The sequence below is a fragment of the Ambystoma mexicanum genome, chromosome 5p (genome assembly GCF_040938575.1).
Source record: "Ambystoma mexicanum isolate Mex_15411 chromosome 5p, UKY_AmexF1_1, whole genome shotgun sequence".
Classification (NCBI taxonomy): domain Eukaryota; kingdom Metazoa; phylum Chordata; class Amphibia; order Caudata; family Ambystomatidae; genus Ambystoma; species Ambystoma mexicanum.
Window position 1 is genome coordinate 446,312,015 of NC_090930.1, and position 24,808 is coordinate 446,336,822.

The window sequence follows — 24,808 nt, forward strand, 5'->3', positions numbered from 1 at the left end:
ACCTCTGATGTAAAGAGGATCGGCTGGTGATGGCTTTAATGTTTTCTCTACGTTGTGGGTTGACCGCTCTGGTAAGGATGGAGGTAAAAAGGGATGGAGAGACCCTCTTTTTGATAGATTCCAGGAGAAGTATAGCTTGGCTAATGGGTTTCCTCTCATTGAGGATGTCCTCAACGAAGTCGGTCCCTGTGGGACTAGATTCTTCTGCCTCTGTCCCAAACTGTTGTGCTTTCATTTTAAGCAACTCATGGTAAAGTAATAGGTCTGCAATGGGAGAGGTATGACCGCTCTCCACTGCTGAAGGGTCGATGGGGTCTGTAAAGATGAGATCTGGGTCATTTTGGTCTTGCAAATAGGTGTCGTCACCCTCTTGGCTGGGATCATCCTGGTCAACCACCCACTTTTCCTGGTCTGCTTGATTAGACCGCAGATCCCCTAGCTGAGATCCCTGCAAGGGTTTGCTGGGTGTTAACTTTAAAAAGAAAAAAAACTTTAAATAGGTTCATGTACACATCAGAATTCCGATGCACTGCCATTTCAACATATAGGTCCACAATTATGAATTACATATCGCTGTCAGCAGGAAAACAGAAACAAAGGCCCACCAATACCCTCCCACTTCCCACACAATAAACAAGAATTTCTTATGCTGCACTTGGCCGCTCCCGCAGTCCAGACCATATCACCAAACATTGCCCCCCCTTCATGTACCTCCCACATTAGGCAGCCTCCTCCTTTGCTGAGAACATACCCCTCACAGGGTCCCAAATCTCTAGGGGCCGGAAGCCATATGTATTTTTCTACAGTACTCCCGCTCCATATCGCAGCACCAAGCCAGGTTTCTTAACCATTTGGACAGAGTAAGCGCGGTTGGACTCGACCAGAGCAATAATATACAACTTTTCGCCAATATCATACATATTGATAGTAATTTCTTCCCACTCATCGAGATGCCCTGTACCAACCCAAATATGCAGCTTAAAATATTCAGCTGACCTTGCAGTTGACCATGCCCTCAGTCACTTCTACAACCTGCGTCCAAAAGTACTATCTCACCACATCTATGCTGATGACACTCTGCTCTTTCTTTCGTTCGTTCTCCTCTTTCACACCTGACATTCATTCTACTCTCTCAACTTGCCCGTCTGCCATCAAATCCTGGATGACCTCCCACTGTCTCACTTTGAACGCTGGAAAGACCAAAGTCTTATTCTTTCCCGCAAACACTCTCCGATCACAGTCTCCTCCCCCATTTATATCCTTTCCTCCTTCCAACCTATCCATCACCTCTGTCGTCCATAATCTTGGTCTCTACTTAGATTCTAAACTTTCCTTTGCTCACCATATCTCTCTCACATCCTGCGCATGTCGATTTCATCTCTACAACATTTGCAGAGTCCGCCCATTCCTTACTTTCCACGTCTCAAAACTTCTTATCTTGTTGTTAATCTTCTCTCGACTTTTCTATTGTTCTGTCACCTTCATTGGTTTTCCTCACTCGTGTCTTGCTCCTCTTAAATCTATCAAGTATTCGGCTATTGGCTCACTGTCTTCTTTCTTATCGTAACTCTATCTCTTCTTCTCTTGCCTCATTTTGTTGGTTGTCTTTCCACTCTCAGCTTAAAAACCACTTTGTCTAGTTTTCAAATCTCTCTACGGACTTGCCCCCGACTATCTTGCATCTCTACTTTCATTCTACTCTCCCTCTCGTTCTCTCCACTTCTCGGATCTCTTTAGACTGACCGTTCCCCGTCCTCCCTGCGCTCAATCCCACTTTTGCTCTTTTCAGCTCCTCTCCCCTCTTCACTGGAACTGTCTCTCTCTCTCTCTCCCTTCGCACTATTACTTCTTACACCTTATTCCGTTCATCCTTAAAAACTCACCTGCTTCAGTACCCTGATTGATTGTTACCAGCTGTACCTGAACCATGTTTTGCACCACTGTTCTTATGTACCGTTGATCTCCTATGTAAAGCACTTTGCATAAATGTGCTATATAAAGAACAATATAAATACAAATACAAAAGGTGACCAAATTCGAACAGTGCCACAGCACATGTATAAAATCAGCATTATCTGTACCACACCGGAAGCATCAACCATCGCCCCCGCTGTCAAACTTTGCCTGGACCGTTGGGGTCAGGTATACTCGGTGGAGGATTTTAAGTTGAATGAGTTTAAAACAAGAGTTAATTGCCACTTTTTGACTGCTCGCACATAGATTTCCACCTAGAACCCCCCCACCTCCTCACCAATATCACTTTTCCATTTCGCCCTACTAGTCATTTCTTCCCCAGGTGTATTCTTTTGGGCCATGACATATATTGTTGCCACTATACTCCTGCAGTTTGCTGAGTTTACTATGTCATCTGGGAGAACATTCCGGGCTCCACCGGGAATGATGGAGACCTTGACCTGAATGCCTTCCGGAGCCTGTGGAAATGGAATGCCAACCCAAATCTGCCCAGATCTTCTCCTGAACCTGTTTCCATTAAACAAATTATCCCCTTGGTTAGAAGTCCACCAACGTTTGCACACCGTACCTCAACCAATCCCCACTTACGTTTTTAACACATGTTTGGGTCAGGGCCCGAATATTCAGACGCTGAGTTCTGGGGTGTATGGAAAGGGGGTCTGCAACCCGCTTCCATGCAAGTACAGTGCATGCCGCTGGATCAAAGGGGCATTTATCATTTATCTTAAATGAGAGCAGGGAGCTCTGTAACGAGTATGGGAATGTCACCCTCCTTTCCAATTTAACATGTGGGGATTGCCCGGAAGTCGCCATCCAATAGGAGACAAAGGACACTTGTGCCGCACAGTAGTATAGCTCAATGTCTGGCAGTCCAACTCTGCCCCTATCCCCAGGTCTGACTAGGTACTCGCATCTCACCCTGGGTGTTTTCGGGTTACGCAGCAACTTAGTCACCAACAATTTCAGCTTGGCAAAGAATTAAGACCCGGCCATATTGGGACATACAAGGAAAATAAAGTACAGCAGTTTCGATAAAAATCATTTTGACAATCGATAACTTCCTGAGGAGATAGATGGGGAGAGAGCCCCAGCGGTCGATTCGGCTTCTAAACTCCTCCATATAAATACCATAATTATCTTGAAAGAGCTGCGTTCTGGACCTGCCAATACGTAAACCTAGACATTTAGCAGACTCTAGTTCCCATCGAAATCCCTGTGCCCCTACTGGCCTTTTCGTACTCTGTCAGCTGGAACAGAACTGACTTGAACCAATTCACTCTCAGCCCCGATATATTCCCGAACGCTTTAACTTCATGGGTTAAGGGGGTTAGATTACTACTGGGGTTTCTAATAAACAGAATAGCGCCCGCATGCAGCGAAACCAACGTGTGCCTCTAAGCGCTAACCCCGTTGCTCATGAAATCGCATCAATTTCAAAGCCAAAGGCTCCATCGCTAGAGCAAATAAAAGTGGGGATAGTGGACACCCCTGGCGCGTCCTCCACCCCAGGCCAAAAGCCTCTGAGAGTCTTCCAAATAAACCAATCCTGGACATCACCCCGAACACAGAATCTAATCACACAACAGAAAGTAGGGAGGTGTCCCAATCATTTTGAGCACCGCAAACAGATATCAAAGGCTTTCTCCATATCTAAAAGCGCTGCTATTTCCAGGACTGAGGCGTCCACCTGGGACAATACCCCAAAAAGCCTCCTTAGATTAAGGACCATACTCCTCCCCGGAATAAAGCCTGACTGATCTACGTGTATTATTGACAGGAGAAATGGCAGCAATCTGTCCGCCAGGATTTTAGAGAAGATTCTTTATCTACATTGATAAGGGAAGATAGGCCTGTATGATGCACAGTCCAGCGGGTCTTTATCTGGTTTTAATAGCAGGGTGATTATACCTTCCTGCATTGTAGGGGGCAGGCGCCCTACCTAAAGTCCCTCGTCCCACACTTCTAATAAATATTGCGCAACCCCTGGCCCAAATTCCTTTAAAAATTCTGAAGTGATCCCATCTGAACCCAGAACCTTACCCGACGGGAGATCTCTAATTGCTTTAAGGATATCCTGCGCAGTGATTGCAGTGAATGCCTCCATAGCCGGTTTGCTAAGCAGGGTTAGGGGAGCACTGCCCATGAAACTACGTAAATCGTCTGGATGTCCTCCAGCTCTTTCAGCATATTTCAGCGCATAAATTCTTGTCAAATCCTCGAAATTCTGGAAGGATGTCACCAGGGTCCGTCGCCAGGGCCCAGTTGGAGCGGTGTATCGCTGGTATGTCAGTCTGACCTCTAGAATTACTCAGCATTCTGACCAGGTACCGTCTTGGTCTGCCTTCTTCGCCCTTATCTACAGGCCAGCTGCGGTTTAGCCAAGAACTGCACCTTCCAGTCAGCCTCTGCGTTGAAGTCACTCAAAATCTCCCGGATTCCAGCTAAGCATTCGGAGCAGCCTGTCTCACCACTGCCGCTCTCTCCAGGTTTGTGAGGGTGCGTCCCAACCCGTCCAATCTATTTTGGATGCCTTTGAAAACACCACACTTGATTGAGGTAAAGAGTCCCCTCATAGTGACTTTAAATGCCTCCCAGAGTGCCAGCGGACTGTACAGAGCCCACATTTAACTCAAAGTAAGCCTTAACAATTTCATGTACTTCACTACAGTAAACCACATCTAGTAAAGCTTTACCCTTGAACAACCAGCAGGGCCGTACTAACGACAAGCCTGCCAATGGGAACTACCATACCACAGAGGATTGATCTGACAGTGTCCGCAGTAGCATCGTACAAGTTACACTGCCTCGAATCAGCCCCGACCTTGCTAGGATATAATCGATGCTGTTGTGTCATACACTGAGGAATAAAACGAATAACCCCTCTCACCCGGATGCAAAGCCCTCCAAACATTGATCAAACCTAGCTCAGATATCTCCCCTTAATAGCCTTGGTGACCAGGGAGTCCGGTCGCACCCCCACAGGGGATCTGTCCAGCCCTGCGTGCAATACTGCATTCATGTCCCCAGCCAAAATTAAGTGTGCATGCAAATACTTCATGCATTTAACACACAAAGCTGCATACAAACCGGAATCTTCCATGTTGGCCCATACACATTCACCAATGTGACCTGGCATCCAGCAAACTCCCCAACAACAATAACATACCTACCCTCTGGATCACAATCTTGTTCAGAAAGCTTAAACCCCAGGGATTTATGAATAATTATGGACACTCTGGGCAAATAAGAAAAAGATGTGTGAAATCTATTGTCCCTCCATGATTTCGCCAGTCCCACATTCAGCCTTTTAAGCAGGTGAGTCTAGCACCATGCTACTCACCATGGACCACAACCTTGCATAATCATTGATGACCCTAACGTTCCAGCTAAGAAGGGTACAACTATCGAGGCCTGTACCTTTCACCATTAATCCCGCTGACAGCATCGCCTTCCCCCACACCTAGCTCACTATGGCATAACCCATCAGTGCACTCAACCATTACAATGCCAAAAACATTAACCTTTTTTCCAAGAACCACAACAACACCCCCCCCCGTTCACAGCCCAGCCCTTCCGTATCTCCCATCCTTTCCAACCCCAAGACTGCCTTAGCTGCGAGCAGCTCCTCCCCACACCCACTGCCAACCCCCAACCGGCAGTGACCACCTCCCACCCTCCACAACAGCGTCATTAACCATTTGGAAACAGGGTGCCTACTCTTCACTGCCAAAAAGGACAAAAGTGCTCTTTGTACTGTAGGCATAAAATCTTTAAAAAAGGATACTCTCGTCCCTCATAATGTACATCACCCAGTTCCCGTGCTCTTCTCAAGAGGACCTCTCTGTCACAATAGTTTAAATGTCTCCCAATGACCGGGTGGGGATTCTGCTCCGGTCTCAGGGTCTGTCCCGAAATTCTATGTGCTCTTTCCACTAAGAACTGGGATGATGGTTCCGGGTCTCGAAGCACCTCCTTAAAGAAAGTTTCCATAAACTGCTACATATTAAATGACGGTATGGACTCCACAGTTCCTGTAACCCAGACATTGTTCCGTCTGGATTGTGCTTCCAAATCTTATGGGTGTGTGGGGTTGGATGAGTGGGTATCACTGGCCCCAAAGGCTGCTACACAGGTTTTTGTGTAGTGGGCAACCAGCTCAAAAAGAAAAAAATAAAAAAAAAGAAAAAGAAAATACAATAAAAAAAATATATATATATACATATATATATATATATATATATACATACATATACATATACATATATATATATATATATATATATATATTTTCCCCATGGTTTCATCAACCTGTTTGTGTGTCAAAGGAGTTTCTGATAAGATGGTCTTTGCCAGCTCAGGAGTAACCTTGGGTGCCTCTGTAGGACAGTATACTATGGATATGTCCTTGGGGCTATTCATGGGGGTTTTCTGTTGAGGGCAGAGGATAAAGTGGAAGATTCCTCCTGACAGTCCTCCCTCAGAGGTCTCAGGGGCCATTTTACTATGAGCCTGATGTTCCTTAAGTTTATTTTCTGCGTGCGAGTGAGATTTGTGCTTTTCCGACGGCTGTTTCGGTTTCTCTGCCTCAACCGTCGAGCTGTGTTTATGCACATCTTTCACCATAGTGTGAGCACGGGCGTCTTGTGATAAATGCGGTGGCAGAACCACAGCAGGCTTGGCCGGCGGTTGATCAGCAGGCCTTGAGACACCTACAGTCGGTGTGTGGCCCTCTGTCGAGGAGCGGCTGTGGGGTATGTGCTTATGTGAAGATGATGTGTGTACACTTGTCATCGGAGGCAGTCAACATAGAAGCGCGCTGCAATTGCCTTTCGGGCCTGGGGACAGGCGTGCAGGAACTAGTTTGTTCCTCCTTAATGTCCTTGACATCCGATTCAGAGTCTCGGCCTGCATAAGTCTCTGACTCTGCTGACATGGCGTATGCCGCCAACTGCTTACCCCGGTGCTCCTTTAGGGTTTTGGGCATGAAAAGTTTGCAAGATGTGCAGTGGGACTCTGAGCGATCATGTGGAAGGCAGTGGTTACACACCCTGTGTGTGTTTTTCCACTGAAATGTTTTATTGCAATTGGGCAAAACCTAAAGGAGTGTGCTTCATAGTGGAAGGTGGACACAGAGGGAGCAAGACAAAGGCAGTAGGGGTAGGAAATGCGGGTAGGCATTCTCTATAAGAAGAATGGATCAGTCCCCCTGTTCTCCCTACTGATTAGGTCAAAGCCAGGTGTAGGCCAAATCCCATTGCCATAACAGACGTATGGTTCAGTGTTCGGAATAAGGCATTGAGATGCTCCGGAGATCAGCTGTCGAAGACATGCATCGATCAGTGACCAACAAGAGAGGTCTGGATGAAATTAACTCTCAAAGTAGCATTATGCTATGGACTCTGTGAAAGTGCAACTTGCCACGATGGTGGAAAAAATGTATCCAAGGGACCTCGATGCCTCGATGTACAGGGTACGTTACACTAGGGATACAGGGTATTACAGTCACGTCCTGTCGCCGTCCCTTTTCGAACTTCAAAAAACCTCATGTGCAATACTCCTGAACTTCCACTAGATGTCGGCCTATGCAAAGCATGCAATTCTAAGCAGATCCACAAGCTTCAGAAATATGCTTTCAGGGCACCTAGCCGAAATAAAGAAATATCTAATTTAATTGAGAATTCATGGCAAAGAACAGGTACTGTAAGAAGAACCAGGCAACTAGTAACATGGCTGCATAAAGCACAACAGGATTAATGTAGTCATCTGCCATTTGCGTAGGAGTAACAATGAAATGTTCAAGCAAACAAAAACATTTTGTATTCATTGTACGTATATGGGTTGAGGACCGCCCGACAGCTTAACGGACTGCTGGAGTCGACCCCCTCGTTTGTACCCCAAATTAGTTGTAGTCAATACGGATAATCTCTGTGTTGACTCCCAAGTCATCTTGAGCAAGCTGTAATGTCCCAGGTTGCTGCATCGTCGTCAGCTACAAACTGTTTCTGTGCAGGATTAGCCCACAGTTTCTAGACTACTCTGTTGGTATTACAGGGGCTCCCAGAGTATTCTCATCAAGGCAAACAAAAAAATACAGGTACTAGCACAAGAACACTAGCAGCACCACCTAGATCACTGCCAAAATGGTTAAAGTGCACAAGCTAACGTGCAGGGTTACTATATACTTAGCACAACTCCAGCTCCCAATTTAAGGTCTTCAGTAATCATGCAGTATCCTCCAATGGCAGACAGAGAAGATCTTCAAAGGCAGACAGAGAAGATCCTCAAAGAAGAACACAAAACTGGATCTCCTTTTAGCCCTCACTATGCTAAAGGTGAGTTTGGGCACATACTATTATCTGAGTGCCAAGTTAGCAGATATTGTCTGGGCTCACTGTCTCTCCCCCTTCTCCGGATTCTGGAGTTATAAGGCACTTCACAAAAGTAAGCCTGAACACTTGCTCTTGGTGCAGGATGTCTTCAAGGTCAACAGTTCACAACCGCTGAGCCCTGCTGAGCCTGCACACTGCCACAGATTCGGGCTGTGTTGAATGTGCCGTTTCACAAATACAATTAACACTTTCACTGTTATTAGACTAGCATGTTGTCCGACTTGAAAAGTGATTTGTAGCAGCTGTGTATAGGAGTAAACAATATGTGACTGAATAGATTGAAAACGGGCTAGAAAATACGGTGTAATCACTCACTCTTGGATGAAAGGCTATTGCAGTGACAAAGTCGATATGCTGGAAACAACATAGACATTCCCTTCTTGATATGTGCCACAGTCGTACAGTCTTGTCCATAGAAGAGGAGAGTAAAAAATAATTCTGTAGAGAAAAAGAATTAGAGATTCAACAACATTTATAAACATATACCAACATATATCAAACGACTGTGACGTTAGGAATAAAATGTAAATGCATTTTCAAAATCAAAGACTAGGATTAAAGTTTACTGGTATATATTGTAATAGTTTTACTTCAAATGAAAAAAAAATATTAGGTTACCAACTGGGACATGTTCTATAAACCTGTTAAATAAAGCATGTAACTTCGATTACATCCAAAAATGCAGACTACCTGAAACAATAGCTCTTTCCCCAAGTACCCTTAATGCATACAGTCAAAAGGGGTCAATAACATAACAGTGGCATAGACCCATTTATTGTCCCAAAGGTCTAATGTGCCACTAAATACATCACAGTGTAATGTTTTAATTTTAATCAAGTGGTATTACCATGATGTGGACGTCACTTTGAATACAGAACACAATATGCAACAAGCAATGATTGTTTCCACTCTTCCAGACAACCAAAAGAAGCCCAGACTTTAGAACTCTGGGGCGATCTGAACAATTGTTCGCAAAGGGGTTCCATTTGCAGGAGGCATTAGACCACTAGGATTCCTAAACACATCCAGGGACTGCACCTGCCTTTGCATATGCCAAAGTGTGTGTTTCTGGTGGTGCACTATCCAGGAAGTGTGGAATTGGCTTTCCGTAATACGTTGCATGAAAAATCAAGGGCCAGAGAGATAGTGCATTGTGTATGTGCCTCTGTATGTAATGTCCCATACAATATGCTGGACTTCAGTAGCAGGTCCCTAAAAAAAGATAATGCAGATATCCATCACAAATTTGGCAGAAGACCAAGTGACATGTTGCCTCCACACTCCGTTTCAGGCTATTCTAGCCCGCAAACACAGCCCAAACTTATCAACCTGTTCAACCTTAAAAAATTACATTTTCCTAGGAAGTGTGTGAGGACCAGACAAATGCATAGAATATCCCCTTCTTGAAATAATTCAAAAGAACCTGCACAAAATGAAGATGTATTTAGAGTACATCCCACACATAAGCATGAGCATAAAGCAAGTAGAAGGTTTAAGTCACTTACCTGTAATTATTGTTTTCCATCATGGGTCTGGCATGGATTCACATGCTCATGAATATTCCCCGACGACGTTCTGGGAATCCTCGGAAAAAGATCAACAAGTTTCACTTTTACTTAAAAACTGTATTTCTCCTCTAAACTAATCAATGTCCTCTGGGTCATATTGCCCCCATCCAATGACAATCCTCTCCCTAAGTCCCTCCTCTCGCAGCCATCTTCATATTTGGTAAGCACGTAAAGTGGAAGTATGACCAAGAAGAGCTGCAGAGGGGTCAGAGGGACGGTTTCGCATGTGAATCCATGCCAGACACATGCTGGAGAACAATAGTTACAGGTAAGTAACTTAAAACTTCTCCAGCATGTGTCTGGCATGGTTTCACATGCTCATGAATAACGAATACATAGCAGTACAACACTACACAACCACGGGAGGTGGCAAGGCTCAACAGAAGCAATTAACTCTTACCTCCGGAACAGGCTCACCTCAAGCGAACAGATTGCGTAACACTGCTTGGGCGACTCTGGACTCCTCTCTGGAATCTCTGTTGATGCAGTAGAACTTTGTCAAGGTGTGCGTGGACCTCCACGTAGCAGCTCTGCAGATGTCCAGCAGGGGGGCACACCAGACAGTCACGTCGTCGTTGGAGCAATCGCTCTGGTGGAGTGGGCTCTAAGGATGGCCGGGCAGCGGTCGGTTCGCCAAACGATGACAATACATGATGCAGCAGGAGAGCCACCTTGTACTGGAAGCCTTGGACAAGGCATTTCCATGGTTCACAGGACCAAAGTTCACTAACAGTTGTGAAGTCTTCCGAAAACTCTTTGTGCAGGTCACATAGAACTGGGCACGAGCAACGTCCAGCGAGTGCAAGGCCCTCTCCGCTGGTGCCGAAGGCTTCGGGGAAAAAAACAGGTTAACACTAAATGCTCATTGAGGTGGAATGCTGATGGAACCTTTGGCATGAAAGAGGGGTGCGTGTGCAGCACCACCCTCGATTCATGGAAAGTCAGGTATGGTTGCTTGCGGGATAGGGCCGGGATCTCACCTACCCTTCTGGCAGAGGTGCTGGTCACAAGGAAAGCAGCTTTCCACAAGAGGAACATGCGATGGGCCTGATGCATAGGCTCGAAGAGTGCCCCCCTATGAGTCTCGTCAGAACCACGTTGAGTTCCCAAGACGGGGCAGGAGCCTTCACCGGCGCTTCACCAGCGGGAAAGATCGAAACAGTCCTTTAAGAAATTTCTTGACGAGTTGGTAGGAACAGAGTGAAGATCTTCCTGGAGACCTGGTGTAACGGGAGATAGCAGCCAGATGTACCTTGGTAGAGGCATGCGCCAGCCGGGCCTTGGCCAAGGATAGCAAGTATGGAAGGATCTGCGGGACCGTGACCCTCAGAAGGGCAATCTTCTGAGACCAGCACCACATAGCAAAACGCTTCCACTTGTGACCGAAACACTTAAAAGTTGACGCCATGGCCTTGGCAAGGACCTCCTTGCAGTCCGAAGGCAACTCACATCCGCCAAACCCTAGGGCTGCAGAAGCCAAGCCCTCAGGTTCAGCGGTCCTGGGAAGTGATGAAGGATTGCGCCTCCTTTGGTGAGAAGATCTGGAACCGCTGTCAGCTTGACCGGAGGTGATGCCGACAGGCTGAGAAGGTCCGGACACCAAATTTGCCTCAGCCACGCAGGGGCGATGAGTATCCTCCTGCATGGACATTGAGTGTGTTGATGACTTGTAGCAGGAGCGGAATACGTACAGGAACAGTCCTTCCCATGGGAAGGATAACGCATCCCCCAGGCTCCTCGGCTGGTCGAATCTGGTGGCAAACGTCTGTCCTTCCGAGACCGCCGTTGTCGCAAACTAATCGATCTGGGGTCTGCCCTATCTGACGAATAGGCGGTCCACCTGATACTGATGAAGCTCCCACTTGTGGCAGGAGCGCAGTTCCCCACCAAGGGAGTCTGCAATGGTGTTCTTGACTCCCGCCAGGTGGAGAGGAACATCCCCTGTCCGATGGCCCAGTGCCACAAGTCCTGTGCTTTCTTGGAGAGCACCGGGAATTGAGTGCCCCCTGCTTCCTGATGTAAAACATGGAGGTGGTGTTGTCCATGAAGATCCTCACCACCTTGCCTTTCAGAGACAGGAGGAACAACTTGAGGGTCCAGAACACTGCCTGTAGCTCCAAGATGTTAATATGAAGATCCATCTCCTCCTCTGGTGTGCCCTCCAGGGAGGTGTGCGTTGTGACAGTTTCCTGGTATATGGTTTTTGAAACCCTGTGCTTTGGGCGATGTTGGAGCGGACGCCCCACCATCCTATCCCCCGACAGAACCCTTTGTTGAAAGCGAACTTGATCACGAAGCTTCCGGACACCTGTATCCAGCAGGCGTCCAGGAATTCCTGAACAGGTCGCATCTGCAACCTGCAGAGATGGACAAGATAGATGCAGGACGACATCCTGCCCAGTAACAACTTGATGGTGTGCACCGTGGCCGCCTTCTTCAACGATAGCCGTTGCACCTTTCCTTGAATGGCGGCTATCCTCTCCAAGGGCAAAGCCAGGCAAGACACCATATTAAGTCTGGCACCTAGGAACAGCACGTTCTGTGATGGCATTAAGCAGGACTTTGTATAGTTGACGGGGAAATCCCAGATCCGTCAGCAGCCGGACGGTCATCTTCGTGTGTCTGATGGTCAGCTCCCGCAAGCGGGCGCAAATCAGCCAGTCGTCCTGGTATAGTTATAAGTGTATGCCCTGTAGATGTAGATGGGCTTCAACTGGTGCCAGGCATTTTGTAAACCCCCTGTGGGCCGACTTCAAGCCGAAGGGTAGGGCCTTGAATTGGTAGTGCTGTCCCTGCACCACGAAACGTAGAAACTTCTGATGTTTCCTGTGAATGGGTACGTGGAAATAGGCGTCTTCCAAGTCCAACGACTTCAAGAAGTTTCCTTTTTCCAGGGGGCCAAGTACGTGTTGCAACGTTACCATCCTGAATTTTTGGGACTTTAGGTATTTGTTGAGATGACGTAGGTCTAGGATGGGCCTCCAGCGCCCGGTCTACTTTCTGACTGTAAAGTATCTGCAATAGACTCCGGAGCTCCAGAGCTGTTGGGGAGCTAGCTCTATCGCCCCTTTTCGCAGCATGCCCCGTACCTCTTCCAGGAGCTATGGGATGTACTGCTCCTGACGGGTAACCGGAGTGATCTGCTGACACCTGTGTTGAAACTGAAACTCCAGGGTGTGTCCTTGGGTGAGTGCATCCAGCCCCCATATGTCAGTGGTGATCTTTCTCCACTCGATGATGAACCTCGTCAGCCGGCCCCCCCACCGGGTTGCACGAGTGGGGCCCCAACCGCCTGGTTGGGTCAGGTTTGCTTCAGCAACTGCTTCCTGCCCCGAGGGCGACGCTGTCCTCCACTACCGTATGCCTGGGAACGGCCTCTGTAGGCTTCCTGCATTGAGGATCTGGAAGGATGTCGGTACGATGAGGCAAAAACTTTTGAAGACCTGCTCGACATTCTTTTGGAGGAGCGAAAAACGAGCAGTGCTGCTGGAGAGTGCACAGGGAACGGGGCGTTTGTGTCCTTTTTGATGGCCTGAAGGGACCCGTCAATGACCTTCCCAAACAGATTCTCTCCGTTGAAGGGCATGTCCAGTACCTTCGTTTAGACATCCTGATGGAAATTTGTGTCTTTCATCCAACCTTGGTGACAAAGGCAGACACCGTCCCCCATCTGCCGAACCCATGTCGGCAATGTCAAAAATCACTGTGATGGCGTGATGTGATGCTATTTCCCCTTCCTGGAGGAGATTGATAGCCTCCGTCTCCATTTTCTTATCATCGGGGAGGAACTTCAGGATCGGCCCCAGCTTGTACCCCACAACTCCCTGTCGTACATGGACTGGATCGCCAGTGCGTTGGACGCCTTGATAGTGGACGCTGCAGTGTAAATTACCTTCCATCCCATGGCGTCCCACCCTTTTCCCCTCGCTGCCCGGAGGGACCAAAGACGACAAGGACAGGTTGGCCGACTGTTTCCTTGCAGCCGCCGATACCACCAAATCTGGCTATGGCTGCGACCTCAGGCACATGGGTGCAGAGTCCGGCACCCTATACTATATTTCTTCTCCAGCCTATCTCGCTTGGCTGGAGCCGTGCAGGGTTCTTCACGAGAGTCAGGCCCTCTTCTCAGACATTGTCCAGAAAGGGCACTGCCATGATTGTCTTCCTCTTGGCCTCTCGCCTTTGATACAAGCAGCCCTCCTTCTTGGTTTCCTCATGCACCAGCTGGAATAGCTTGGAGGGGAGGCCCTGGCCATCATGGAGTAGAACGATCCCACCTCATCCGGTGGGGACACCCTGTCTGGATCATCCAAATGTGCCGATTCACCGTCTGCTGTGATGATGTCTTCGTCAGCATCCGTCTTCGTGGCCATATCCGTACCCGTGGCTGGGTCTGCTGGGGGAAAAGGGGTCCGACATGGAGGAAGTGTTTGAAACGGGGCGTTGGATGATGCTTCCTCTTCTTCGCTGGAGGCTAAATCGGGGACCACAGGTGGTCATCATCATCATCTGGATCTCTGACACCAAGGTGTGTAGAATCGACAGAATATCCAAGGAAATGTCCCTCAGTTGAGAAGGCAGAACAGGAAAACTAGACTCTGCGCCGTTGTCGCGTCCTCCTCTTCAACATCAACCGTATGCAAGGACTCCTGATCTTGTTGTCCGTGGAAGAGACCTCCATGCGTTGGGCGATGGCTGTTTCGGGGCCTCCTCGCTCCCCTCTTCCCTCCCATTGGGGGTCTTTGAACCGGGGCCTGAGCCAGTTTCATCCCTTCTGGCGTGCCTGCAGACTTTGCCAAAGTCACTGCAGCAGTGTTGCAACTTGGGGGTAGGGACAGCGGAGGCATGGGAGCTACCCTCGCAGGATCAGTGCCGTTTGCTATCGTAACGTCAGCGGTATTGGTGTGAAGCCATGCCGCTAGCCTACTGTGCCTGACCTTCGTTGTTTTCCTGGAGAAACTGAGGCATCTTGCACTCCACCACCTTGTGGTCCGGGTGCAGGCAGTGAAGGCATTGAAGGGGCTTGTCCTCCACAAACACATTCCATAGCCCTGGGAACGGGCTCTGTAGGCTTGCTGAGTTGTGGATCCGGAAGGCTGTCGGTATGAAGTGGACTTCTCCCTGGAGGAATAAAAAGAAAAGTGGTGCTGATGGAGTGCCATGGGAACGGGCCATCTCTGTGTCCGCTTTGATGGCTTGGATGGACTCGTTGACAACCTCTCCAAGTAAATTCTCTCAGTCTAAGGGCATGTCCAGCACTTCGCTTGGACCTCCTGACGGAAATTCGTGGCCTTCATCCAGCCTTGGCAATGAAGGCAGACACCGTTCCCCATTTTCTGGAACCCTGTGGCAGTGACGTCCAATGCCATTTTGATGGCGTGATTGGACGCTACCTCCCCTTCTTGGAAGAGAGCGATTGCCTCCAGCTTGTACCACAAGTCCCTGTCGTACCTGGCAAGGATCACCGGTGCATTGGCCACCCTGCTAGTGCAAGCATCAGTGTAAAGCACCTTCTTTTCCCATGGCGTCCATCCTCTTCCCCTCGCTGTCAGGAGGGAGCGAAGACAAGGACGAGTTGGCTGACCGTTTCCTTGCGGCCGCCGATACCATCGTATCCGGCGATGGCTGCAACCTCAGGCACTTGGATGCATAGTCCAGCACCCAATACTACTTCTCCAGCCTATCCCGTTTGGCTGTAGCCGTGCAAGGGTTCTTCATGAGGGCCAGGCCCTCTTCCCAAATGTGTCCAGAAGGGGTACCACCATGATAGTCTTCCTCTTGACCTGGCGCCTCTGGTACAAGCTCTTCATCTTGGTTTCCTCGGCTGGAATAGCTCAGAGGCTCTGGAGATCATGGAGTGGAACGAACCCACCTCATCCGGTGGGGACACCCTATGCGGATATTCACCATCCGCTGCAACAAGATCCTCGTCATCCGTCGCTGTGGCCGTATCTGTCCCCATACCCATGTCTGGGTCTGCTGGGGGAGACGGGACCAGACGGGGCGGCAGAGGTTGAAATGGGGGTGCAGGATGATGCTTCCTTTTCTTTGCTGGAGGCTGATGGGGGACCTGGGGGACCACTGGCGCTTGAGGCATCCTCATCTGGATCTTCGACACCTAGGTGTGCAGGATTGACAAAATATCCAAAGAAATGTCCCTCGGCTGGGATGGCAGGACAAGGAAATTAGGTCCTGCGCCGTTGTCCTTCTCTTCAACGTCCTCGTGGACCGTGTGCAAGGACTCCTGGTGTTCGTCGTCCGTGGACGAGACCTCCATGGCTTGGGCCACGGCCTGGGAAGGCTGTTTCGGGGCCTCCTTGCATCCTCCTCGTTCCCCCCTGAGGGTCTTAAACCGGGGCCTGAGCCAGTTTCCCCCTTTCTGGCATGCCAGGAGACTTTGCCAAAGTCACTGCGGCGCTGTCGTGCCGTGGGGGTAGGGACACATTCTGAGCTGCGGGGGTCTACCTTTGCAGGGTCAGCGCCCTTAGCTGTTGTGGCAGTAGTAGTCGCCAACTCCATCGCCAACAAGATCTTAGCCTGTGCCGATTGAGCATGCTTGGGTTGTTCGACCGCCTTCTCCTCCGTCCGCAGCGTCTCAGATTTCTCACCTAGTTTAGCCGGGGTAGATGACTTCCTTTTCGAGGAGATCGGTTGCCGGCTGGCAATGGAGGTGGAAAGTAATGTTGATCACGCCGCATCTACCTTGAGACCCGCTTCCGCAGCAAACCCGGTGGACTGTCATGGTCATGAAGTCAGGGGCACAGGCATGCAAGGGTCGCATGCGCAGGAGACCTGTGTGGACACTGTCCTGGCGCCTTTGGCGCCAGGCTCATGAACAAAAGTAAACAAGAACATCCATTTAACACTAAAAGGCTTTTATTATGGAAATAGCACTTCAGATGCATTAACCATGAACATTCAATCCATTAAGCAGGATTCATTAACCTTGAACATTCCATCCATTAAACACGAAGTGTATTCTTGGGTGTGGCTGCTAATAGATTGCCTTTGCACGTGCTCACTTTCTAGGAGTGGCAGGGTGTGGCTGGTAAGCCTGCCCTAATGGGCGTGCCCACGATCTGAGCTATATAAGCTGCCCCAATCCTCAAGACAGACGCTTCGCATTATTCTGCACTTGCCAGCAGCGTCGCCTTAGGTCAGACTTACCTTTGCAGATCCTGCTTCCTGCCAGCATACTTTCCAACTGGGGGAAGCTGTTCTTACCTGTACATCTCTTCGGCGAACCAAGTATTCATCTTTACACTTTCCAGAACGCTGAAATCTTCATCTTGGCCCTGCAGCACGACACGCTCCATCGTCGACTGCAGCGCCTGCAAGGAAAAACAGAAGACAAGGTTAGACATCGAACAGTTTAAGGTTGCGCCTAGCCATACTTTGCGCTTTTCTTTAAACCAACACTTACCTGCTGTCGAACATTGCGGTAGCATCCATCTTCCATCCGGCCGCGTCTCACAGCTGTATTGAGGCCACATTTCCATCTAAGGGAAGAGAGACATTAATGCGGGCATAAATAGGAGCAACATTCAAAGAAATTAAACTGAACGAACAGCATCACAAGAGCTGAAGAAAGACTTATCAATCATAAGGAGAAGCATAGTCGCAGCTGGACTGGATTAATACTCATCAGGGATCAGTGAAGGAACTAGATCCCATTTGACGCGCCCTTGCCAGAAGCAGAAGGACGGAGAGCTTATCTTCCATAATTCACAGGAGCAGTACCACCACGTACCACCGCTCACAGCTTTTCTACTGAGGGAGAGGCCTGAAGGGGGAGATTCAGGTTCAGGGAGGGCTGCAACCATGGCCCAAGGCCTCCGTAGAGACCAGGTGAATGTAACATGGACTCAGACTTACGATTCTTGGCCTTATCTTGGGCCCCCACCGATGAGGTAGAAGACCGCTCCTTGGACAAGCCGCTCCTGGGTGAGGCATGACCCTGCTTGGAGCACGGGTTGAGAGGGCTTGGCGTTAAGCCACACCGCCAGTCTACTGTGCCTGTCCCTCGTTTTCTTTGAGAACCAGAGGCATATCTCGCACTCCACCGCCTTGTGGTCTGGGTGCAGGGAGTAGAGGCAATGCAGGTGGTTGTCCCCCACAAACACATTCCATAGCCCACATTTGGTGCAGGGCCTGAAGAGGGACCCACCCTCCTCCTCCTCCTCCATCATAGTTAGAGGGCGCGAAGCAGGCCCGATGGCCTTCTAGAATCTTCGCCTATCTTCGCCCTTGAGGGGTGCTGAAATTCACTGACAACGGGTCCCTGCTTTTGGCGGATGGAGAAAAGAGCACAAGGCTCCTTTGAAATGAAATTTGAACTTTTTCCATCAAAGAGACAACATTTTTTACTAATAGCTCATCGAGGAAACTCGATGACTCCCAACACTGAGGGCTGCGGTAAAAATCTGAAGATGGCTGCCAGAGAAAGGGCTTTGGGAGAGGTCTGCCATTGGATGGATGGGGGCAGTATGACCAAGAGGACAGTGATTGGTTTAGAGGAGCCATACAGTTTTTAAGTGAAAGTGAAACTGTTTTCTTTAACTGAGGATTCCCAGCCTGACGACAGGGAATATTCATGAGCATGTGAATCCATGCCAGACCCCATGCATGTTAAAAAAACTTACAAAACATGTTCCTAATGGAATTGCAACATCCAACTAGTTGCTCAAATGAAAATCAAACCAGTGCAAAGAGATGGTGCATTATCTGTAAAGAAGTTGACACCCGTTCCCTTGGACCTGTCCCTCTTGCATACCTTAGAAGGGCTACTGATTCCTGGCCGGTGCAAAGGGATACATGATGGCATCTCTTGATCTATCCCTTGTGACCATGAATGTGCAGGGCATACATTCGCAGATTAAGCGCAAAAAACTTATGCATAGGCTATCCTACTTAGATGCAGCTCTGGTGTTTCTCCAGCAGACCCATCTTCAGCTGCTGATGAAACAAGACTGTAATAATACATATCCCAGGATTTTCTTTGTGTCCAGTGGCATTACAAAACGTGGAGTTGCCATCATGATCCGTAAGGGCATCCCCATGAAGATTGCAAATGTGCTATGACATAGAAGGTAGATGCCCATTACTCACATGAACGAAAAATCACGTTAGCCTCCATCTATGCCCCCAACCAAAAGATGCGTTTCTGGTGACTTTCTCAGGGGTTCCATCACATTTCGCAGAAGGGGAGGTGCTACTGGGAGGAGATTTCGACTGTGTTGTTGACCCAACTATGGATACATCTTTAACCCCTACACCTAATGATGAAAGACATTTTCAAGCAATGAACACTTTTGTTAAGCAAGCACTTAGTCATCGAGGCTTGGTGTTTTTTTTCACACAGGAGAGCGTGAATACACTTTTTAATCAGCGGTTCATAAGGGTCTCTCATGGTTGGATATGTTTCTTATAGCAAATAGCACCAGCAGCCAACTACTTCTGGCGAAATCCCTGTGGAGGTTGAATGACTTAATTCTCAGGGATGTTGCTTGGAAGCCCATATTGCTGAAGCCCATATCAATTATTTCCAAGAAAGTTATACTGGGAAACTTGACTTCTTAACGGTGTGGGACACAGGAGAGGGCGTTATCGGGGGTATCATAATCAAACAGTCAGTGGCTTTTGGGAAAGCTAGAAAGGCTCACCAGGCTCTACTTGAAGGGGAAGCCACAGAAAGGGAAAAAGAACACGAACTGAAGCGGACCCGGCAATCACTCCAAGCTCTCCGAGTTGCTGAACAGGCATTACAAACCCACCTCATGGAAAAGGCAGTTCACTCAAGACTGCTCACAAAACAGCACTACTACTCCAAGGGAAACAGGTCAAACACATTTGATTAATAAACCAGGGAAGCTGCAGATAATAGAAGAGTACTTTTGTGAGGATTCTGCCAAATACCTGGGCGACCACGCCCACACCCAGGAATGTATTGCCCTCCTCGGCCCTCCCTCAAGTCCCTGTTGAGCTGAATGACCTAGAATCACGCATAAGCTTCCAAGAGGTAGCTCAAGCAATTCACTCTTTCCAACTGGGGAAATCTCACAGCCCCAGACGGCTTCTCCAACACATTTTTATAAAACCTTCACTCAAACTCTGATCTCTGAACTAACTATGATGTTCAAATCTTTCTTGGACATAGGAAAAGTGACTGACTGTGGCTGAGTCGGCCACCTCCCTACTTTAAAAGCCAGGTAAAGACTCATAGGACTGCTCATTTTACCGCCCCATTGCCCTTTTAAACACCAAGACAAAATTATACAGCAAGACACTTGCTTCGAGATTAATCAAGGCTCTCCTGCATGTAATTGACAATGACCAAACAGGCTTTAGAAACAATAGGGCGGCGTCTCCTAATATTAGAAGAGTAGATCTTATTGCCTTGGCTCTACGATTCAGGGGATTGGGGGGGGTCTGTTGCTCCTCTCGCTAGATGCACATTTTGCTTTTGATAGCACGTTTTGGGATTATCTTGAGTTATTCCTACCAGCATAGGGGGGTTTGGTCCAAACTTCTACAGGTATGTTATGGCAAATTTCTAGATCCCTGCCATAAGAATTAAGGTGATTGCCCAATGGTCCCCTCTGATTCCTATGGGTAAAGACACTAGATAAGGCTGCCCTCTCACTCCCTTAGTATTCGCCTTAGCTATCGAGGCTTTAGCACAGAGAGGAACCCATTGTCCTCCTTTCCGGAACTGTTACGGGTGCTGGGACAGTTCGGCTCAATATCAGGGTTTCGTATTAACCATGACAAATCTGTTGAGTGAAAGATAACAGAGCCCCCTGAAGTCTTAGACGACTTGGAGTCTAGGTTTCCCTTCCGGTGGGCCGACCGGGAGATCTCATATCTTGGAGTGCGCCTCATGCCAAAACATGACTCTTATGAAAGCTAACACGCCCCATTGTGGAAAGAGGTCCAAGATATGTTGAAGCATTTGGACCTACAAGAAATGTTGTGGCTGGGTCGGATCAGTGCAACCAAAGCAGTTTCATGTCTTTCAAGCGGTCCCAATCCATGTTCCAGAGAGAGACCTCCTGAGATCCAGAAAGCAATGCAGCAATTCATTGGGTGGCATAGACTCTCTCCCCTCCCCCCCCCGGACCCTCCAGAATTTCATGCAAGCTTCTCCTCAGATCCAAGGGTATAGGAGGGCTCAATGTCCCATCAATACAGCAGTATTCGGGGGCACAGATTACTCCGATGCTAGATTGGGCATCTGAAGAGTGGACTCCGAAATGGAAAGGGATTGAGGAAAACTGCTCTCCCTTGACACTAGCTTACCTCCCCTTCCTTTCCTAAAGAAGCGAGACGCCTACACCAGGGTATCCTAATAATCACTAATATCACACTACAAAATTGGGACAAGGGGTGCACTCAGAGTGGATTCTGATCAGGACTGCAGCCTCTCTCCCTAGGGTTTCAAACTCCTGAATTCACTCCGGGCTTAGGCAATAATGGGTTTGCACATCAGTTATCACAGGGGACTCTCCGATTGAGGGATTTATACAAGGAAGGAACCCTGGTCACATTTCTGGAATGTAAAGAGCAGTTTGCCCTGTCGGAAACAGAGAATTTCCGCTATTCACAATTAAGACACTGGATCACCAATTATCAGGTTAAACAGGCCGGATGCTGCTCCGCCTCCCCGCCCCCCCCACTTCCATGGGGTTGAGGCTCTGAGTACAAGAGGGGCAGGAGTCGCAGAAGGTTTCTACATGCTACCGTCTGCTAGAACACATCTCTGGGGGAGAAGCTCCCAAACATGCTTCGTGGGGAGTGGGAACTAGGGCTATACAATCGAGACAAATCATGGCAATGAATTTGGGCCAGAGCACATAAAAGCTCTTGGTGTGCTCTGACAGGGACCTCTCAAACTTTGTTTTCGTTGGTACATGACCCCCCAGAGGTTGCAAGGGATCTGTCCAGAATAATCTGGGATACTGGCACAGATGCGACCAGCTGGGGTCTCTGCTCATATGTGGTTTTGCCTGACCAAACAGAACTATTGGGAAGAGATCCGCTCAAATATCAAAGCTATAACAGGCAGGTTACTCCCAATGTGTTCTCTGAGCCTGGTTTTGGGGGAAGTTCCTGAGGACGGCACCTTCTCATGTGTGGCCCTAGAGCGGAACTTGCATCACATTTTTTAATGGATGCAAGAATAAATCGAGCTAGATTCTGGAAGTCTCCGGAGGGGTCATGTCGATCATATTGGTGGGTGAAAATATGGTAACTAATCGCAATGGAGAAACTGTCAGCACTTTTGTCGGATTGAATGGGCACATTTTCCCGTACATGGGCCCCCTTTCTGGACTTCATTCACGAAAGAGAACATATGTTCTTTAGGCTGCAGTTAATGAAACACCCATCTCTGGAACAGTTAAAATGCTGAGATGTTACTCACTGGTGGGGTCATACATCTGGAGAAGGAATTTACATGAGGGTAAGGGTCAACTGGCGGATGTACACTGGATTTACTGTTATGACGCTGATCCCAATTATTCAGACTTCAATAAAAAAGAAGTTGACACTAGACTTTTAGTGCACTATCAGAAAAAAAAATCCAGGGTTCTCAGTTTGTACCACAGTAAGGGGTAATAGTAAAACTGGGGGACCTGAAGCACCCATTACATCTGAGACCAGGTTTAACAGAGAATATAAATGCTCTTGAGAATGCCCATCATCAAGTCTCATTGGTCAGTGTATCGTGCCCATCCCTACATGTTCCAGACACAATGCAGTAAAAGAACAAAATTACCTCTCAGTTATGTTCTTTCTGATGGACATTCTTTCTATGGATTCTTCATCTTTGATTTCTCATCTTTGATATCTATCTCCCAGTGCAGCTGGTCTTCGTGTACTTTTCTGCTGCAAGGGGGAGCAACGCGGCTCCGCCTGACGTCTCTACGAACACCATGTCAGACTGGACGTCAGGGTAGTATATAGAGAAACAAAGCGCCCTTTAACCTCAGTTCCACCCTTTTTCTCTAGCACTCTGATGCTGAGGGACGGCAGGACCAAGGTGTATTAGCTACCCGCCAAGAGGGGCAGGTAGGGAGGGCGATGAGGAATCCGTAGGGAGGAACAGCCATCAAAAAGAACATTACAGCAATGTTTTGTTCTAATGGATTTCTCATCTTCGATAAGACTCCCAAAGCGGTACAATAACCTGAAGGAGGCAGGATAGCAAGAACATCATCTAAACCAGAAAACTTTGAAGGACAGCTCTGACAAAACGAGTGCCCTGACCAGACAAAATCCAGGCATCAACGCTTAAACAAGTTCAAAGAATCCCATTTAGATGTTTGGCAAATATCCAAAACAGGGACTCCACACAGAGCCAGGTTGGGGCCAACCCTCTGGTGGAGTGAGCCTCGAGACCCTCATTCGCCTCCTTGCCAGCCAGATCATAGCATTTCGAGATGCAGAATATGATCCACTGGGACAGGGTCTGTTTGGTCACAGCACTGCCAGTTCGGGCACCAGTGTAACCAATGAAAACCTGGTCATTTGTTCTGGCCTTCCTTGTTTGACAGACTTGGTACTAGAGGGTCTGCACCGGATCCAGCCGATGGAAACAGTCCTCTGCTTTGGAAGGATGAGGCACAGGGGGGAAAGAAAGACAGGCAGATCGATCTTTTGAGAGTGATGGAAGCCCGAGACCACCTTTGGAAGTAAGGAAGGAGTGGACATGATGGTGACCAGGAAAATCGCAGTAAGGGTGAGGAATTTTAACAGACAAATATGAATGGGCTCAAACCGAGAGCCCGTTAAAAAAAAGTTAACACTAAATTTAAATCCCATGCTGGGACAAGAAACTGGAATGTGGGAAACATATTGGAAAGAACCCCCAGAAATTGTATGACCGCGGGGATTGTGTAAAAGGAGCCTTGCTCTGGGGTCCTCTTGAAGACAAAGGAGTGCAAGATACTGCTTCACTGTACTAATATACAGTCATGTCTGGAACAAAGACAGAAGAAATTTCAACACAGAGGATGTGGAACAAGAAAAAAGGTTCAAGATTCCTCTCCCAGCGAAGAGAGACGAAAATGGACGCCATCTGAAGGCATTGACGGACTTGGTGGCAGGTCTTCTAGCAGAGAGGATTAAATCCGGAACATCTTGTGACAGATCCCATTCCTTATACTATAGAATTTCGGCAGCCAGGCATGAAGGTTCAGGCTGCAGAGGATCGGATGCAGGATCCTTCACTCCTTCCAGGCCGAACGCATGACGCGAGAGCTAAACCAGCACGCCAGTACAAAAGGAGGAAAAAGACAGCGCAGACAGAGGGGGTGACAAGGAAAGCATTGACCTGTCCCTTTTCCGACCAAGGTCTGTGGAACCTCCGCAAAAGGAGTAAGTCAGCGAACAATAGCCAGTGTGTGTTGCAGCAAATGTCAACGGTACACGAGACCCTCCTCCACTGATTAATAAGCTAGGAAGAGACGCTTGTCTCTGTGGTACCAACCTTAACTCCAAGAAGAAAGAAAGAGAAGCGGTTTATCACAGCCGGTGAGTCGAGGGGCGAGTCAATAAGAAACCGAAATGTGTTGAACGAAAAGTAGCAAGCAACTAATTTGAACTTTGAAAGGTTTAAAGGAACTATTGGGAAAAGGGGGGGAAACCAGCAACAGAGGCATCCGGCACCACGTGGGTGCTCACGCAGGAAACTCTCGCTGATTAGCCAATGAGACTACCGTAACCAGAAGGCCTTGGGAAGAGGCGAAGAGAGGTCAAAGTAGTCATACAGGGTTCTAAAATCCTCTGTACCGTAGAAAGTCTTTGACCGACAGATGATTGGGAAACTGAAGAAAATTAATCCCCCTTGATGAAATGAGCCCATAAACAGTGTGTTAC

The 24,808-nt window shown here is 48.3% G+C and overlaps 1 protein-coding gene across 4 annotated transcripts in view; it reads right to left on the reverse strand.

Annotated features, from left to right (window-relative positions):
- WDR44 (WD repeat domain 44) overlaps window positions 1–24,808 on the reverse strand; it is a 1,281,409-nt gene that overhangs the window by 199,563 nt on the left and 1,057,038 nt on the right. For all 4 annotated transcript variants that reach the window (XM_069612853.1, XM_069612855.1, XM_069612854.1 and 1 more), the window contains one exon: window positions 8,679–8,801. In XM_069612853.1, coding sequence (XP_069468954.1) covers window positions 8,679–8,801 — 123 coding nt within the window. The remainder of the gene's footprint in view (window positions 1–8,678; window positions 8,802–24,808) is intronic.